Below are 19783 nucleotides of genomic sequence, written 5' to 3'. Positions count from 1 at the left end.
AACAATGCCTGCTGTCTCTACATCAGAACAAAATCAACATTTGTCTACCTTCAGCAGCTTCTTCCTCTCTTATTAAATTTGTAACATTTAACACCTGCATGAACAAGGTTGTTCTGAACATAAATTTTCTTAAATAAAAGTTAATTAACTTAATTTTTAAAAAATGAATAGTTTTTATTATTACAAAACCCAAGTAGGGTTTACATGCCTGAGAATCCTCTCATGGAAAAGAGCATAAAATGTCAAAATAGTAATGCAATAGCAGCTTCAGGTGCTTGTCTGCTAATTTTTTTTTTTCATACCTTGACTGCTTCAGGTGGTTCGGACTGTGGAGTGGCCAGAAAGAGCTCTGCCACAACCAAGTAGATCTCAGGGATGTGAACATGATCAGTCAGACATCTTTGCAATACAGAAAATCCAAAAATCAAGAAGTAGCCATTGTCAGGCACTGGAGGATGACTTTTTAAATTATCTTTAAAGGAAAAGAAAACAAAAGTGTCAATGTCATGTAGCAGAAGGATTATTGATAGCAGAAGGATACCTTTTTCCTCATTTGTCTCTGTTCCAGAACACTCAGTAGTCTGCTAGGCTGCAGTATCAACAGTTTAAAAAACACCTCAAGACTAACAGATTACAATTTTTCCCACTTCTAATAAAAGGCTTTCTCCTTGAATTACTCTTCTTCCTTTCTCCTCCCTTCCTCAGAACCCCAGGACTGATTATCAAAAAGCAGGCTGAACAAATCTTTAAGAAACAAAAGGTTTCAGAGCACAAGCTGACATCTGAGCACCTTACAGGCCTATCAAGTAGCCTGATTCTGTGCAACACAAAAAGGCCCATCTCCCTGCAGATGCTGATCAGAGTTGCTAATTACCTGCAAGGGAGAAGCACTACATTCCACTTTTCAGCACAGAAATTCTGAAGTACCAGAACAGGCTTAGAAAGTAATTTAAACTCTTGGTCTTCTGAGATCAGTGGGAATTCTCCTATCATGGACACATTGATCTTCTGTCTCTGAGCTGGATCAAGGCAGTGTTTTGGGAACATTAAACCAACACATACCCATTAGAATGTTCAGCCCTGCAGAGCTGTTTTCCAGCCAACGTCCAGCCACTATTCCCTCCTTGAACTTGTTCAGCAGCAAACGATTGTGGAGGAAGTACAGAAGGAGTTTGAGTCCCAGGACAACTGTGCTGAAGTGCAGGTAGCTCTGTGTGAACAGCAGAAACCAGTCTGGCCCCAGTGCCAAAAATGTCTTTTCTTTTTCCCTAGGACAAACAGGTAAATGAAAACACATGGAAGGAAACATGATGGAAGACAGAAAGGAGATATTATATAAAATTATCCTGAAATGATTTAGAACCTCATTTTTCTCTGGAAAAAAAAATCTCATTAAAGGTGTACCTTTAGAGAATCACAAAGATGTAACAACAGGCTCATCCACACAGCTGAAGCCCTTCAGTTCCTGCTACATCTAACCTCCTATTACTGTCAGACAAAACAGTTCATTACTATGAAGCCCCTTCTGAGAGTGTGTTCAATAAATGAGGCAAACTACATCACAGGCCAGATCTTTCAAGCTATGAAATTCAAAATTTTGGTTGAAATTTTCAAGTCCAAGATGTGCTATCTAATGAAAATGCACAATTACAGCTCCCAGCAGTATGAAATCTGTATTTCAGTTATGAAAGGTATAGTTATAATAACAGCATTCTCATGGTTACAATAGAGTGGTGCAAGTAATCCCACATTACATAGACTTGATTTTCAGAGACAGACGGGATTTCTTAAACCCCTGCTATGCAACAGAAACATCAATATCCAATTTCCCCCTTCACCGTGTTTTCGGAAAACATGAGACTTTTTCCAAGATGGATATCAGACGTGTGATCAGACCACACAGGTGTGTGAATGCCAGATAAATAACTCACAAAAAGGTCTCTCTCAATCCAGTCTGCTTTAACTTAGCATTTGTTGAAATTCAAATATTATCAATGTGTTTAGTCCTGGTTAAGCACCAGGAGGATGAAAAATCTGGGAGATGGAGACACTTAACTTCCCAAACATTTCTACTTACTCAGAGGACAGCTGAAGTTTGTCTGAGCGTATTACATCTAACAGCATCTTCAGTAGCTGGTTTCGAAGACAGATTGTCTTTCCAGATGTTTGGTTTAAGGCTACAAATATCAGAAAGCAATAAAGAGTAAAGAAGAGACAAAAGATGTTCCATTACTTTGATGAACAATTTTGTTTGCACACAATTAGCCCTGTAGAAGTACTTATATCTGGTTTTTGCCAAGTAAAAATATGCAGACATCAAATTTTAGACATAAGGATTCCTGCTAATATAAGAAACAACCAGTGCTTACATTGCCCAAGTCCTCTCCTTAGAGTTATTTAAAACTCTTTCAGACTGTGTGCTGAACAATATCTCAGAGGAATCAACCTCAGGTTAACTAGAGAGGGAAATGTAAGCAGGCAATCTGACTTGTACTGCCTAGCTGAGATGTCTATGTACAAACTGCAGTTACCACTGTCACCTTAGTGTGATCTGTTGTTTAGAGGTGCAGTAACAGTAAAGCTCCACCTGGAAGATCCCAGTGAAAGGGCCAAATGACTGGATGTTCTTCCACATGAACCTGACAAATACACAGCTAGTTTAAGAGGTGCAGAGCTCTGCATTATTATTTGCTACAACTGTAAGTGTAGTGAAGTCTTCACAGAAAATCCAGGATGCCCATTGAAATTTTATTCCTTGTAACAGCCCAGTAGGTAGGTTTGGGGCAATTTCAATTTAATGTCCTTCCTCTCTGTGTATATCTGAAATCCAGCATTGTGTTGGCTCTGGACAACGCAGTGAAAGTACTGCTGGTTTATTGGCAGAGAGGGAACAAAGGGTCACCTCAATGCAACCTGTCCCTCTCCATATGAAGAAATTTGCCTCTTTCTGCCACAAAACACAGAAGCAATAATATTGTAATTAGGCTTCATCAGGTCCTGGGGAAGAAGAGAAATACTGCAGTTAAACTATCACAACACATACTCCAAAGGCAGCCCCTCACCTTCAGTGGGCCTCTCAGCCACACTATCCAGGTAAATCTGATTTTCATCCACAGAAGAAGGTTTCAAGGTGTAAACAAGGAACAATCCAATCCTTGCAGAGAAAGAGTGAAGCAGTTGTGGTCAACAGAAAGATATTCATTAACTTGGAGAACATATGCAAAGCTGCATACTGGCTAACTGTGACTTAGCAACCACCATGAGAAATTCTAGCCACCTCAGAAATAGGATGAAAACTTCATAAACTAGGAAGTAATTAAAAGGTCACAGACTGTGCTGTGTTGGAAGGTACCCACAAGGATCACCAAAACCCAACTCCTGGCCCTCAGCAGGACACCCCAAGTCACACCATGTGCCCAAGAGCATTGTCCAAACACTTCTTGATCTCTGTCAGCTTTGGTGCTGTCACCACTTCCCTGGAGAACCTGTTCCAGTGCCTGATCACCCTCTGGGGGAAGAACCTTTTTCTATTAACCAGCCTATCCTGAAGTGAGGTCTCCCCTCAGTAAGCCCAGCCATACCTACAGAACTGTCTGCGCCACCGTTATAACCATCATCACCCAATTCACCTTCACACAAATATAAGGTTGGAGTGAATGAAAAGAGTTTTTCATCAGTTTTTCACCAGAGGATCCTGCAGTTGCCAAAGACCTGGTGTTCTACCAAAGACAAGGTGAGGAAAGCTCTACTGTTGAGCTCTCTCCAGCACCAGCATAAGTATAGCTTATCTGCTATCTGAGGAAAAGCTATAGACCTTGAGGGTTACCTGAGAACATCCCTGGTATTGAAGTATCCTTGCAAGAGATGGGACAGGATAGTGCAGGCCACAGTGATCTTGGAGCTGCTGATTTCAGGATCATTGAAAAGGAAAACAAGCTTGGGCACCATTTGTGCTTGGTAAGCAATTGCAATATTCTGACATGCATCTCTGTAAAAGAAGCACAGGGACTATTAAAAGCTTCTACTGGAAATGACCAAATTTGCAGAGTTTCAGCTAAAAGGATTTTCAGGTTGCACTGATAGTTTGCACTTTTGTCTTTTAATACTCTCTTTATAACATTTCAAACACTGTCAGACAAATTGAACATGTGTCAGTGATGGAAATCAGAAGACTACTTTGTGTGTTCTGCTCTTCTCCTCTGCCCTCTCCTGCATTCCAACAAGTTCAAAGAAAACATTACTGCATATTCAAACAGTGAGTTGGTAGCAAAACGTGCTATTCCTGTAAAACTTAGCAAGGGGAACCAGACAGCTCTACACAGAGCTTTCTGCTACCAAAAAACAGGAATCTAGTTTTACCCAGTCCCTCTGCCATGCTATGTCTCCTTAGATACATTTAGCTCCAGTCCAGATGATTAGGAATTTTGATAAAAGGGTTGTGTTTTGATTTTAAGTACAACTTCAATAATATATTTTTATAAATTATTTCATAGTCAATTCGAACATTAAGATTTCCCCTCCCCAGCAGATATTTAAACTTGCATTGTACAGCAGTGGTTCCAGTGGAACCAGGTAACCAGATATCTTCTCCCAGGCTGGCCCCAAAGTCATCTCAGGGGCTGATCAGATCACTAACTCCAGGCTTGAAAAAGCAGTACAGGAATGATTCACCCCCAGAATCCTCTGATTCCAACTGTGACTAGACCCTTCATATCCACCTCAGAGTTCCATCTTCAGGTTACAGATGAGTTTGTTCCACAGGTTTCTGATTCAAACAGAAGTTTATACCTGGAGGACTGCAAGATCTCCACAAGATGGGAAAGAAGAGCAAGGTCAAGATTTTCTGGTGCTTTCATCCAAAGCTGAAAGACAAAGGAAAGCAGAAGTTTTACTGCTCTGCTGAGCTGTGAGAGCACTAGCTGCATCAGAGAAACAGTTAAAACTAGTCTGGGGAGGAGAACATCATAAACTTTGAGTGTTTCTGTAATGCAGCCCACAGGAATTGGGAAGTCCCTGACAGTGCAAGGAGCTGTAGCTGCCGTTCTAGCCCTGAGGAGCAGACCCTCTGGGAGTGTTCCTGCAGACCTGGGGGGCCCACAGTGTGATAATGCACAACACACAAATATTGGATCCAGGAGATGTTATGAACAAACCAAATCTTGTATTATAAAACCGTCTTTAATATTATAAACATCTTTAATACAGCCAAACGTACAGAACAGTTGAACAGTTTTACCTCAAACATGAACAGTTTTACCTCAAAGTTGCAGAGAACATACTGGAATGCACTATAGTTCTTGATGACAGAAGACTCAAAGCCCAGCTCAGCTGTGCCCACTAGGGAGAACATTAACTGTAAAATCCTGTTGTTTAGCAGCTGAGTTTTCCTCTTCAATAGGTAGCTCAGCAACTGAAAAGAGAAGACTGAATAAGTATCTGCCAAGTACAAATCTGTATTTAATTCTAGGCCAACATATAGTTTAATTATATGTAGCAGTCATGCATACATCCATTTTGCGTAAGCATCATGAAGAAAATGAAGATTTCAGTCCAGATGTAAAATTTTGTGCAGGAAGTGTAAGGATGAATTTTTGAAGGAGCTTTGCAACTCTGTGGCATTGAACAGGAGGAAAATATGTGCCATACTATGCTGAATGTAATTTTTAAAAACCGACAGACAAATATAACTGTAAATAACCACATATTCTATGCTATTCTTCATGGATGTATTCTTAATTGCTTACAAATGGTGTTAATTTAAAAAATATTAATTTTTACCTCCCCAAATGAAAAACATTTCTGAAACATTGCCAGTTTCTCAACTGAGCCTACCTTTGATTATCCAACAATTTCTCCATACTGTGAGAAGAATGTTCAGAAAGCCATTACATTTTGAACAGGTTGGGAAGAATAGAAATTAATTTTAAAATACATATCAAGACACATTTACTACTTGGCTGTTAAAAACTTTATTGCAATATAATGATCAGTAACATGGAGAGAACACTATGTAGCAAAAAATCAAAAGGAACAACTCATACACAACACAAAGACCAACATTGACCTACAAGAAAGGATTGGGCAAGCAATATCTAAGTAGGATAAATATATTCATATAAATTGCAATCAATTTATGAACAATTTGCATGTTGGAAAAATGGAAAGTTTATAATAAATCATTAATGAAAACCTAATGTTGAGGGTCTTGTTTGGACCCTTTTATATTATAGAGTCTTCTCTGTTCCCTCAGAGTTCTCTGCCTCACCTACTCAGCACAAAGTAAATGATACTAAATTGAAACTTCATACTTGAGCCTCAATCCATCCAATATTACATATATAGACTTTACATACAACCAGAATCTTCAATCTGCATAGCTTTCAAGTTTAAAGATTAATTTGGACAGACCTAATAAATGCAATTCAGGCAGCACTTGTTTATATCAGCACAATTCCTCATGCACAGTCAAGATAAGCTGTAGGAATTAATTGTCAGCCCTATGCTGGGCAGTCAGTAAAGAGGAATCTTGGGCTGTATGAGCCAAGGGGAGGAAGAAAAGCTGCCTGAGAAATGGTCTTTTGTATGTGGGATCAAGTGTGTTGGTAAAAGGTGACAAGTGGGTCAGTCACAAATCTGCTGCTCTGGTTTATTTAGTTTATTAAATCTTGTCTGACCAAGGGGCATCTGTCCTCATGTTTCCTTCAGCAGAAAACTTAGAGAGGTTCCCAGGGACTGTAAGCACAGGAGACAGAGCACTATCCTATATCCCCCTCTTGACTTGCTAAGTTCCAACCACAAGTGTCTACAGTCAGGGTGTGTTTGGTTCATTCCCATTGACTGATTTGGGGATAAATATCTACAAAGGAAAGACTATAACCAGAATGAATGAGCAAAGGAGTGTCTACCTGGTATCCATGGATGTGCCTCATCAGTTTTCCACTCAAGGGGCTACTGTTGAGGATGGAGTTCAGGACTTTGACAGCTGCATACATGGTGTGGTCATCACGGGCCATAGCAATGAGACCCAGGAGAATGGCAGGGCCTCCAATAAAGTTCAGGCTGGTAGCTGCTGGGGAGGACTGGAACACTCTTACCCCTAGGAAATTGCAGTGTTACTCTCCCAGGAAGTTACACAGACTTCATCTATTACTGGACAGGAAAAAGCTACATTCTTTAAAAAATATTAAACATTAAGGCAAGTGCATTTACCATATTGGCCCACAGCAACTGACCCAATGGTCCTCACGGAACCTGAGAGGTGTCCAGCAATATTCTTAGCCAGGAATATTGGAGTTGAACTGTCCCGAGAATTAATCCCAATCTAAAACAGATAAAAGGCACTTCAGAAAAAACTTTGGTAGTATCAGGGACACTAAAAAAATGCATGCTCTAATACTCCAAGTTATTTTAATAATTTTAGACTAAGAAAAACATATTTTTTTAATAAAAAGTTGATTGTAAGGAGAAATATTCACCCACCAACAACATCCCACAATGCCACTACTTTCATATATCAATATACCTGGTATCAGCAAGAACAATAGAATATCATGTGAAAAGTCTTTGTGAAGGCATTAAGAAAACACAGACTGAAACCAATGATGATAAAACCTGAAAATGATGGCTTCTGTTCCTGTTTCAAAGAATATTTTTAACACTGTGCTCACACGGTCCAATCTATTCCTCTCCATAGGTGAAAATTAACCTATAAGTAGAATAAAGTTAAGGAATGGAAAAAGAAGTTTAAAAAAATCTCTGAAGGTACACAGGGAAGACAAAGTCAGAAATTTGGCTCTAAAAAACTGATTAGAAGTCAGAGAAAATTTCTTGTTTTAGAAAGGGAAATTTATGACCTCTTTGGCAATCAGCCGACCATCCACTTCATTGTAAGAGCTCTTTATATCTTGGACTGTAGTGAGAGATGAGCACACAGCATTGATTCCAAAAGAAATCTTATCTTCTGCCACCAGAGGTGCGATGATATGATCACTGCACTGGTCCTCACCTAAAACAAGAAAGACTGTGAATATCTGAAGGGACTTTACTGTTCAGTATGCAAGATAGAAGAGAGACAGGTGAAAAATAACTGGAGAAAACTGATGTATAGGAAATAATTTTACTTACTAAAGTAAAATTATTGCTTATTTAAAGTAAAATTTTACATATTAATTTTACTTATTAAAAAGCATTCACCCTTTGTTACACAAGCCATGGCAGCTTGCATCACCAGTGCATGGCTTTGTCCTCTGGTAACTGCTTTGCCTTGATTCTATGTCCTCTCATAACATCTCATGAAGCTCAGAAATGTCCATAATAAACCTCTTTCTCTGTCCTCACAGTATAAATAAACTTTCTGGACACAGAAAAGATTTCAGAGGCCTTCTGTGTTTCTGGGAACTTTATCAGGGTACTCAAAGAAAAGATTTGTGTGTGAGGAGAGCAGAGGCAAAAGTTCAGAGCTGCCAACTCACAACATTTGGGAAGCTTCTTAAAAGTACCAGGTGCAGCAGGTATGCTTTTCGAATGCATTTTTTTTAAGAATTTTCTGTTCATTCTCACACTTGGAAAAACTATATGTATCTTTATTTTAAAAAACAAGTCAAGTTGTGTTTTTGACAGTTTTATAGACTGGGAAAACAGCTGACTTACAAACACAAATAACACAGCCCTTTTAGGCAAAAAAGTAGCTCACACACCACATGAAGATTAACTATAAATAAAATACCTCAAGACTGTGTCACCATTTCCCTTCCAGCAGGACTTGGTCTGCAGACTAAGCCTGTGTACAACTGCAGCTGATTAGCAAGGAGCAACGAGATAGTGGGGAGACAGGACACAACACTGCAAATATTCCCACTGCTGTTTGCAACAAGGTAACAAACCCATTTTAAGGAAAAAAACACCAAACCTAAATGTAGTATTTGGAGGGATAGTGTAAAACGTTTTTAAAGTGAAAATTTCCATTTGCCTGAGTTCCTTTGGATGTTTTGATGGAAATAGGGAGAGTGCAGGGAGAGTGAGATCATTTCACAATTAGGAGATCACAAAAGTTGCTCAGTGATCCCTAAACAGAGCACCACTAGAGTCACAAGACCACAACCTGTGATTAGTACTGAAGTCCATCTGGGAAGAACTATGCAGAAAACAAGTCCCCCAGACTACATAAAGACTCAATGATTAAAAAAAATCAAATCCTTCTGACTTCTATAGGTAATGTTTTTATTTCAGAGCTGTACTTTGACACCATTTCTCTCTCAACAACCTCATCCCACACCTAACTTGCAGCTTTTTGTGTAGATTGACAGCATTCTGTCTGAAGGAGTACTCTCAGCCAGTCGTTTTACATTCTTTTAGGCTGGAGCATCACCAAGAAAGATTATTTTGCCATTTTCAAATGAGAAATGACCATCCCATTTCATCCCAAGCTCTAGCATGGAGGGGAATGCACTACTTGTTGAACAAACAGTAATCAATAACTGAAATGTTTTGTCTGTCTGCTTAATAATTGAAACTAACAGCATACTTCAGTTAAAAAGCCTCTTCATTAAATTGAATGTAACTTACTCCCCTGCCCCTCTCTCCTATTCTGCAGGCATTTGCAGTGCAACTCTATACTTCTCTTTCTGCCTTTTCTTTTTTTCCCATTAGCACTGTTAACGCAGAATGTCTCACGTAAAGCTTCTGCTTTGATATTTGTCCAACAGAAATCACAATCTTGCAACTCAGTATATGTTGTCCCTCTTTACTCTTCATCTCTCTCTGCTGCTCGATTCCTATCCTTCTTTCCAATTCACAGGATGTCACAAGATCCTCATGTATCTTACTTCAGTCTTGTACAACATTCAGTAATGCAGTTCCCAGACCTTTAGAGTTATCTCTAGACACAGTTGGAACATTGACAGAAGATTACAATATAAAAAAGAACACTGCCCTGACAAACAAAGAGAGGCAGATATGAGAATTATCCCATACCTTGAAACTGTACTGCTTGGAAGTTGCTACAATACTGAGGGCCAAGCTTAATAATAACTTCTATGGTTTCCACAGAAATGGCTTCTTCCAGCAAGTATGTGGGACCAAGGCGCCAGGTCAAGGAGGACTTCTGTTTCCAGATGCGAGGAGTGGCTATGTACCCATAGACATCAATAAAGGAAGAGGGTTCCATGGAAATACAGCTTCCTGGGAAAGGCTGGAGATACTGCATCTGCAACAGAGAAGGAATTCACTGAGAGGATCCAATGCACTCAGGGTCTGGTCCCTGCCAGGTACTGCCTGCCACCTCTTTGCTCATGGAAGTCTCAGCTGTGTACCACAATTATACTGGGCCAGGCTGAGCTGGAGCTTGTTTTCCCACAGCAGCCCTCACAGTGCTGTGGAAACTAAAAGGGGTTGATAACACACCAGAGTTCTGGCTATTACTGAGCAGAGCTGGCAGCATCAGCAGCGGCTCTCCAACATTCCCCTCATCAAGGGGTCGGGGTGGGCAAGATCCTGGGAGGGCACAAAACTAAGCCAGCTGGCCCAAACTAACAACAGAGATATTGCAATCCACATAAAATCAACGCAGACATACAAGCTAAGGGAAGGAGGAGGAAGGAATTCTTTATTTATAATGCTTGCCTTCGACAGCAACTGCTTCCCAGGAAGTGGCTCAACAGGACTCACTGATGGGAAATAGAGAACAAACTTTTTTTTTTCCTCTTTGCTTGTACACATGTAAACTCATTTCTGCTTTAATAAACTGCCTTATCTCAACATACAAGTCATTTTCCATCTTATTTTCTCTCCTCTGTCTAGCTGGGGAGAGATACAGCTGCTTGGTGGGCACCTGGATTCCAGCCAAGGTCAACGCACCACAACAATTATCAACTATTGTTCAGAAGTTGGACTTTAAGAAGAACTGTAAAAATAAGCATTTTGAATGTTTAAGCCTAATTTTTGTTCCAAAAACACAGTCAAAACAATTTCAAGTATTGGCAAAGAAAAACCCTGTCTTGACTCCAGACATATTTTTGGTTTCCTAACTTCACAACCCCGACTGTGACATTCAACACAGAAAGACAAGTTACAGTTACTTTGTACTCCTCGCATAAATGGAGAACAAGCAGTTTTTGAAGAGTGTAGATTGTCCAATTGCATCAGTAAGCCTTCAGTGGAGCCAACATTGTTTAGGAAAGAAGGACACTTATTTTCGGTACCAAAAATGTGATTTGGCCTTCTAAAGTGAGTCTATTATTATATTTAACTGCAGAGAGCTCTAACAGGAAGTACTTGGAATTTTTTGGTAGAGAGAAACAATATTGTACTTTGGGGCTTAGCCCTGTCTTTAAAGATTTGTTTTTAGGTTGGGAGACTCCAAGCATTGACTGGTCTCTGACTACTGATTTAGAAAACAGGGCTGGTTGATATTAAGAGGCAGGAGTTGACACTTCAGTGAATAAATATCAGACTTGATGCAGCAGAGTAACACACCCCACTCCAGCTCCACCAACTAAAAAATAGCCTTTGGTATGGTTAACAACCTTCATCCATTTCTAACTTCTTAGGCAATCTTTTCTTCACTGCACATCAAGATGAAGGCCTACATTAATCAGTGAACCCAACACTGGGACAATCTTTTGTTTGTTAAAGGATTATTTTATTCATATGAGCTGTTTCACTGAATGTTAAACGCACTTGTTTTGAATTCTTTCACCAATTGCAATGTTTAGGCCTAGTTTTATTGATGACTTTCAGTCTCATTTGAAGGAAGTCAAATTAAATTAAATTTTCATTCTTGAAATGGATATAGGTCCCAAAAGGCACTTCTAAGACAGATGATTTTTCTCAAGTATGGGAAAGAGAATATTTGGAATTAAACAGGTTATGTTTACAGGGGAAAAATAAAACACACATATGAGCTTTGCACGTGCTGAGATTGAATTGAAATATGGGAACAAAAAGAAGGAGACCAAGGTTACAAGTTTCAATTCATAAAAAGATTCTACTCAAAAGCGAAAAATCCACCATACCAACCAGAGATATAATAGAAAGAACAGGCTGCATTTTCTACACTGTATTCAAAAATCAAAAAATCAGATCTCTGAAATAGTAATAGATTAACTGCAAAACCAGGAGCATGATGAAATTAATAATAGAAACCAGGGGCTATTCTCATTTATCTTGTAGATTATGAACCCTTCAGGTGCATTTGGATTACTTTTGTCTGCTATTTCATCCAACCTGAGAAGTGACTGCTGTGTGATACAAATCACAAGAAATTGCATACTAGGGGAAATGCCAGTACACCAATATTAGCAATGAACTCATGAATTGATATCATCTCACACACTGAACAACTAATCCAGAGGAGCATCCATCTGCTCCTGAGTGCTGAGTGTGCTAGTGAGGAAAAAGACCACTGGCTGATTTTTCAAGGGTATGAGAGAAAGAGGACAGCTTGAAACATGACCAAATAAGATGCTTGATGAAATTCCTCCCACCTCTGGATTCTAGCAAAGAGATGACCACACACAGCAGCTTATTTTTCTGTGACCTTTCTACTTTTCAAGAGCTTTCTTGAAAAGAAAGAGTGGAGACTGTGTAACTCATCACCTTTGCAGGTTTTAGCCTAAATCCAAGTCGTCCTTGAATTAGGGCTCTCTAGCCACACCGTGATGTGAAATACTTTTTATAACTGGCAACCTCTGCAGATCTTGGGCTTAAACTGATAAATCCTCTGAATCACTAGTAAACTCAGAAAATGTTGATGTAAGGGAATAACTGAATTTCAGCAATGTATCTCTGAGCTATCTGCAAGCTAGGTATCCCCAACTCTAGAGGAGCATCACCACACAAATTGCCCTGGTTATCTACATGCTGAAGGAGGAGGAGAGGTAGTTCAAGGCATCAGTATAAGCTGAGAACATACTTCTGAAAAGCAGCACAGGTACACCCTGTTTTGTACAGATTTCTGACTCCACTCACACCCAGCACAGTGGCACATGTTACATGTGTAAATCACCAGGCTTTGAGTTTCCCAGATAATTACTGAAAAGGCATGGTAGGTGCATTGGGAGATGGAAATGAAAAGCAATGCAAGGCAAAAGCCAGCCATAAGATCTATTCAGAGAGCTTTTACCTTTGCAGAGCCAAGCATCTGACCATTTATATAAGCTGACACAATGCAGCTCTTCTTTGCTTCCTTAGCAACTGTCACTGTGAGATGATGCCACTGGCCAGTGACCAGAAGTTTACCACAGCCAAACTTGACTTGCCCTGGAAACGGGGAGGGATTTAGGACCTCACCCTCAGGTTCCATAATATCTGCAACAGCAAAAAAAGGCGTAAGTCAACAGAAAGTTTCTCATCCTCACCTGCCTCTGGAACACAACTTTCAAATGTGACTGAAAGAACACGACATTCTGTGGGTGTGATTTGATGCTATGATTTCTAATGGCTTTAAAACACTGCCCAAGGTCTGTTTCAGGACCTACAACTTGGACAGCTCTCAAGATGCCTGCAGTATCCAACATGTCACCCTCCTAAATAACACCTGCTATCTGCCTTGATGCTGCAAACCTACTCTGAACTAGGATAAACCCAACATACTCACTAAGAGGAGAACCCCTCTGTGTACTTACAGAGTTAGCTGGCACAGAGAAAAAATTCCTAGCAGGTCCATGAGATGATAAAAGTATCCATATTAATTTGTAGCTTTTATGAAAAAAGGCAAGCTGGAATTTTTGTCATTATCTAAGGCAATCAGAGCACTCATACAATGTCAGCTGTGCATGAAAGTCCCAGCTACTATTCCCACTTCATTTCCAACCTCCCTTGGAATATTCAATCACATTTACATTTGAAGTACCTACTCTACTCAGTAAGGAAAAGGGGATAAACATCAACAGGGAACAATATTAACAGACTAGCATATTAGAAAACATTCTGAAAGCAAGGAGAGGAAATTAATTGTTTCATTAGAAAGCTAGATCACTCCCCAAATCCTCAGTCCCACTCTCCAAACCTGCTTAGTGTCACACAGAACTGACTGGTTCAAGCCCAGTGTCCACAACTGCACTCCACAATATCAATGACACAATTTTTCCATTTAATATTGCAGTAATTCACAATGCCTACAGTCAACTTAAAAAGTAAACATGGGCAACAATTACAATCATGACTGGATTCAAGAAGAAAATTGAAGAGAAATCTCATTAATATCCTGAGTACTTCAAAGAAGAGAAAATTTATTAATGAAAAATTCCAGATAACAAGAGGACACAGCAATTCAACTTGATTGAAAAGAGCCTTACCAAGTGGCTGGAAAAAATCAAAAAATCAGATCTCTGAAATAGTAATAGATTAACTGCAAAACCAGGAGCATGATGAAATTAATAATAGAAACCAGGGGCTATTCTGATTTATCTTGTAGATTATGAACCCTTCAGGTGCATTTGGATTACTTTTGTCTGCTATTTCATCCAACCTGAGAAGTGACTGCTGTGTGATACAAATCACAAGAAATTGCATACTAGGGGAAATGCCAGTACACCAATATTAGCAATGAACTCATGAATTGATATCATCTCACACACTGAACAACTAATCCAGAGGAACATCCATCTGCTCCTGAGTGCTGAGTGTGCTAGTGAGGAAAAAGACCACTGGCTGATTTTTCAAGGGTATGAGAGAAAGAGGACAGCTTGAAACATGACCAAATAAGATGCTTGATGAAATTCCTCCCACCTCTGATTCTTGCAAAGAGATGACTACACACAGCAGCTTATTTTTCTGTGACCTTTCTACTTTTCAAGAGCTTTCTTGAAAAGAAAGAGTGGAGACTGTGTAACTCATCACCTTTGCAGGTTTTAGCCTAAATCCAAGTCGTCCTTGAATTAGGGCTCTCTAGCCACACCGTGATGTGAAATACTTCTTATAGCTGGCAACCTCTGCAGATCTTGGGCTTAAACTGATAAATCCTCTGAATCACTAGTAAACTCAGAAAATGTTGATGTAAGGGTATAACTGAATTTCAGCAATGTATCTCTGAGCTACCTGCAAGCTAGGTATCCCCAACTCTAGAGGAGCATCACCACACAAGTTGCCCTGGTTATCTACATGCTGAAGGAGGAGGAGAGGTAGTTCAAGGCACCAGTATAAGCTGAGAACACACTTCTGAAAAGCAGCACAGGTACACCCTGTTTTGTACAGATTTCTGACTCCACTCACACCCAGCACAGTGGCACATGTTACATGTGTAAATCACCAGGCTTTGAGTTTCCCAGATAATTACTGAAAAGGCATGGTAGGTGCATTGGGAGATGGAAATGAAAAGCAATGCAAGGCAAAAGCCAGCCATAAGATCTATTCAGAGAGCTTTTACCTTTGCAGAGCCAAGCATCTGACCATTTATATAAGCTGACACAATGCAGCTCTTCTTTGCTTCCTTAGCAACTGTCACTGTGAGATGATGCCACTGGCCAGTGACCAGAAGTTTACCACAGCCAAACTTGACTTGCCCTGGAAACGGGGAGGGATTTAGGACCTCACCCTCAGGTTCCATAATATCTGCAACAGCAAAAAAAGGCGTAAGTCAACAGAAAGTTTCTTCACCTGCCTCTGGAACACAACTTTCAAATGTGACTGAAAGAACACGACATTCTGTGGGTGTGATTTGATGCTATGATTTCTAATGGCTTTAAAACACTGCCCAAGGTCTGTTTCAGGACCTACAACTTGGACAGCTCTCAAGATGCCTGCAGTATCCAACATGTCACCCTCCTAAATAACACCTGCTATCTGCCTTGATGCTGCAAACCTACTCTGAACTAGGATAAACCCAACATACTCACTAAGAGGAGAACCCCTCTGTGTACGGGTAGAGTGTGATTTGATGCTATGATTTCTAATGGCTTTAAAACACTGCCTGTTTCAGGACCTACAAGGTCTGTTTCAGGACCTACAACTTGGACAGCTCTCAAGATCCCTGCAGCATACATGTCACCCTCCTAAATAACACCTGCTATCTGCCTTGATGCTGCAAACCTACTCTGAACTAGGATAAACCCAACATACTCACTAAGAGGAGAACCCCTCTGTGTACTTACAGAGTTAGCTGGCACAGAGAAAAAATTCCTAGCAGGTCCATGAGATGATAAAAGTATCCATATTAATTTGTAGCTTTTATGAAAAAAGGCAAGCTGGAATTTTTGGTCACCCTCCTAAATAACACCTGCTATCTGCCTTCATGCTGCAAACCTATCCTGAACTAGGACAAACCAAACATATTCACCAAGAGGAGAACCCCTCTGTGTATTTACAGAGTTAGCTGGCACAGAGAAAAAATTCCTAGCAGGTCAATGAGATTATAAAACACTCCATATTAATTTATGGCTTTTATGAAAAAAGGCAAGCTGAAATTTTTATCATTATCTAAGGCAATCAGAGCACTCATACAATGTCAGCTGTGCATGACAATCCCAGCTACTATTCCCACTTAATTTCCAACCTCCTTTGGAATATTCAATCACATTTACATTTGAAGTACCTACTCTGCTCAGTAAGGAAAAGGGGATAAACATCAACAGGGAACAATATTAACAGACTAGCATATTAGAAAACATTCTGAAAGCAAGGAGAGGAAATGAATTGTTTCATTAGGAAGCTAGATCACTCCCCAAATCCTCAGTCCCACTCTCCAAACCTGCTTAGTGTCACACAGAACTGACTGGTTCAAGCCCAGTCTCCACAACTGCACTCCACAATATCAATGACACAATTTTTCCATTGAATATTGCAGTAATTCACAATGCCTACAGTCAACTTAAAAAGTAAACATGGGCAACAATTACAATCATGACTGGATTCAAGAAGAAAATTGAAGAGAAATCTCATTAATATCCTGAGTACTTCAAAGAAGAGAAAATTTATTAATGAAAAATTCCAGATAACAAGAGGACACAGCAATTCAACTTGATTGAAAAGAGCCTTACCAAGTGGCTGGAATTCCACTTCTTCTGTAGAAATGACCAAAGAAAGGTCCTGTGGGCAGAAGCTTACAGAAAAGCAAACAAATTCTTGCTCTGTTCTTGACATGTGCCTCACAATGGTAAGGAAGCGGAGTGGGTGGCTGCTGTGCGCCAAACCAAACTTGCTAACCAGGAACCAGCAGGAAAGTGTCAGGCCACTGGAGGGAGGGAACGTTCTGCTGCCTGTAGACAGGAATAAAAAAGCATTAAGGAAGTTGCTTTCTTTGTGCAGCCATTAGCAAACTGCTTTCCATTTCGTTCTTCCATACCATGGAAGAACCAACATTAGATTTCAGGGTTTAATTTCTATTCTGTTGGACTTCATTGTCTGTATTACATATCACAGAGATTGCACATGTGACTCTGTGCACATGTATACATGACTTAAAGCTGACTGATGAGAAATGAGCACTAGATCTCCATGCTGTGGAGCAGATGAAATAGCAACCTCTGAGCCAGAAACAAGTTCTCAAATTTCACAAAAATTCAGGAAACAAAAGGTTCAGCCATTTCCCAGTCCACCCAATAGAGGATTTTGTTGTATAGGAGAATCCCATTAAGTGACAGTTCCTATTCCTTCCATAGGAAATTACCCTAAAATCTAGTGGCTCTTACTTGTTAAGACTGTTTTCTTAGAAGCTTGCTTTAAATTTGTGTTGCTAATATTCATTCATCACACTACAAAGCTGCACCCAACTCCCTATTTTGCTGAGCAGTACAAGTTTTACAGCTCAGAGATGGTCTGGGACACAGAGATAGAAGTGTTTTGGGATGCACAGCTTACATGCTACCCTTTCTTACAGCTGTTGAATGTTTTCATTGGGGCTGAGAAGTCAGTGCTCCCAGCAAGCTGTAGGTGAGTCACAGTTCTTACCAATTCCAGTCCCTCCTGAGACAGATTGGTCTGCACTGGATCCCATGACAGTGGCCAAGGTAGGGAGGTATAAACACCTATGCAAAAGCAAGCAAGAACCCATCATCAGAAACAAAGTCATCCCTGAGGGTCACCAGTGACTTCTGGTATTGATATCAAGGCAGAGAGTAGGCTCTCAGCAATAAGACAGTAACAAAATATGTTGGCAACATTGCTGCATGGAAGGCAGCCATAGGATATATAGACTAAGATGAAGAGAGAAGTGAATAGTTACTGTGTTCAAAGGGTTTGGAGACCCCAGAGCAGCTAAAATAAAAGCAACAGCATCAATACCCATAGCCTTCCATGGACATGTCAAACTCCACAAATGATGGAGCTAAAGCAGTGCTGTGCAGCTGGAAGTTCCGAGGTGATGTCATGGAGATGAGACTCATGGCAGTCTGGAGAGCCAGTGCAGATCCCTTAGACAGCCAAGGAGAGGTCCTGACAGGCACAGCGATCTGAGGGTCAGATTTACTGTCCACCACACTCTCTTCTGAACCTGAAGGATGAACACAGTGCCTAACCAGATCAATGTCTGCAAGTCATTTTCCAGCCACAGGTATTGACCATATTCTAGGCATCCCTGCTCAGAACAGCACTTCATGCTCTTGAGATAACACATCCTCAGCAGCCCACAGAAATACTACAGGAATACAAAACAATATTGCACTGAAAGCATTTCAAAATAGGAGGCTGTCAGGAGAGCCATAGCCATATTTTAGCCATATTTTATTCCCACACATCTTCAGCCAGCTCCAGAACTCATCGCACAAAAAAATGTCCCAAACCCATTGGTTTCATTTTTCTTATGCATAGACCATTCATTCAACTGTGCTGTAACAGAATGGTCATAAGCAACATGTGGGAGAGGATTTGAAAAACAACTGAAAAGAACAAAAGACCCAAATACAGACCATGCTGTATCAGGTGCCTCAAGCACCAAATACTACTATACTGTAGCCTCTCATCTATAAAATACATTAGAGCAGAAAAATGACTCAGATGGAAAGTAGCCTGTGTAAGCAAAGTAGATTACTAGGATATCCTAGGGACCACAAAAAGCAGCGCTCTTTATTCCCATCCTTATTCTATTTCTGTCTGTAAATCATGGGAAAAATATGCTGCAAAACAAAGGAGACACTCCCCTTGGTTTGTAGAATTTTAGTATTTTTATAAACCATGTCCATGTCTGATCCAGCAAAATCTGAGTCTATACTCAGCATCTAACTTGAGCAAAGATTTAATTTTGTCTCTGCTAGCCATTAGATCAGCTCTCAGTGTTGGTCAAGTACCACCTAATCTAGAGAATACCCAGTGAAATATTCTAGGCATGCTCCACCTTCACAGTAACTGCCTTGGAGCAACCTACTCAACAGCAGCTTCCTGTCATTTCAGAGACATCTCTAACTCAGCCCCTGTTCACTGCGTGCTTACCTGCATTAGCTGAATCACTCCCCTGACAGGAAAGGACCTTGGTCTTGTTTGTGCTGGGCTGAGAAGGTGGAGAACCTCCCAACCACAAAAATTGTCTAACATGAAAAAAAGAAAAAGAAAAAAAGAAGCCATTTTAAAAAAAGGAAAACAAACCAGACACTTGGAGTCACAGCAACCATGCAAATAGAGCTTAGACATCTGGAGAACAATTTTTTTTTATTGAACGCCAAATTTTAAAGACATTTAGAGCAGAAGAAATGTTTTCCATTGTAGCAACAAAAATATTTTTCTTGCTTTACATTTCATTTCAAGGTTTTCCTGTTAAAAAAAAAATAAATCAAAGATTCCTTTTCTTCATCAATATTTTTCAATAGCCCTAATTTTTCTGGAAAAAAAAAATCTATGGGTTGGAGTTTTTTATGGA

At 40.0% G+C, this 19783-nt stretch overlaps 1 protein-coding gene across 1 annotated transcript in view; it reads right to left on the bottom strand.

The window, feature by feature from the left end:
- Positions 1 to 19783, bottom strand: part of WDFY4 (WDFY family member 4) — a 132330-nt gene that overhangs the window by 71056 nt on the left and 41491 nt on the right. The window contains exons 19-34 of the mRNA XM_039709353.1: positions 19360 to 19454; positions 18217 to 18424; positions 17884 to 17960; positions 16974 to 17192; positions 15365 to 15549; positions 9973 to 10204; positions 7854 to 8005; positions 7210 to 7321; positions 6906 to 7096; positions 5258 to 5410; positions 4789 to 4862; positions 3827 to 3988; positions 3063 to 3154; positions 2078 to 2177; positions 1063 to 1268; positions 303 to 472 (exon numbers count right to left, since the gene is read on the bottom strand). Coding sequence (XP_039565287.1) covers positions 303 to 472; positions 1063 to 1268; positions 2078 to 2177; positions 3063 to 3154; positions 3827 to 3988; positions 4789 to 4862; positions 5258 to 5410; positions 6906 to 7096; positions 7210 to 7321; positions 7854 to 8005; positions 9973 to 10204; positions 15365 to 15549; positions 16974 to 17192; positions 17884 to 17960; positions 18217 to 18424; positions 19360 to 19454 — 2428 coding nt within the window. The remainder of the gene's footprint in view (positions 1 to 302; positions 473 to 1062; positions 1269 to 2077; positions 2178 to 3062; positions 3155 to 3826; positions 3989 to 4788; positions 4863 to 5257; positions 5411 to 6905; positions 7097 to 7209; positions 7322 to 7853; positions 8006 to 9972; positions 10205 to 15364; positions 15550 to 16973; positions 17193 to 17883; positions 17961 to 18216; positions 18425 to 19359; positions 19455 to 19783) is intronic.

Source organism: Passer montanus, unplaced genomic scaffold (assembly GCF_014805655.1).
Source record: "Passer montanus isolate IOZ18808 unplaced genomic scaffold, ASM1480565v1 scaffold21, whole genome shotgun sequence".
In the NCBI taxonomy this organism is placed as follows: domain Eukaryota; kingdom Metazoa; phylum Chordata; class Aves; order Passeriformes; family Passeridae; genus Passer; species Passer montanus.
The sequence above is the reverse complement of the archived record's forward strand: the minus strand, read 5'-3'. Positions and strand labels throughout refer to the sequence as shown.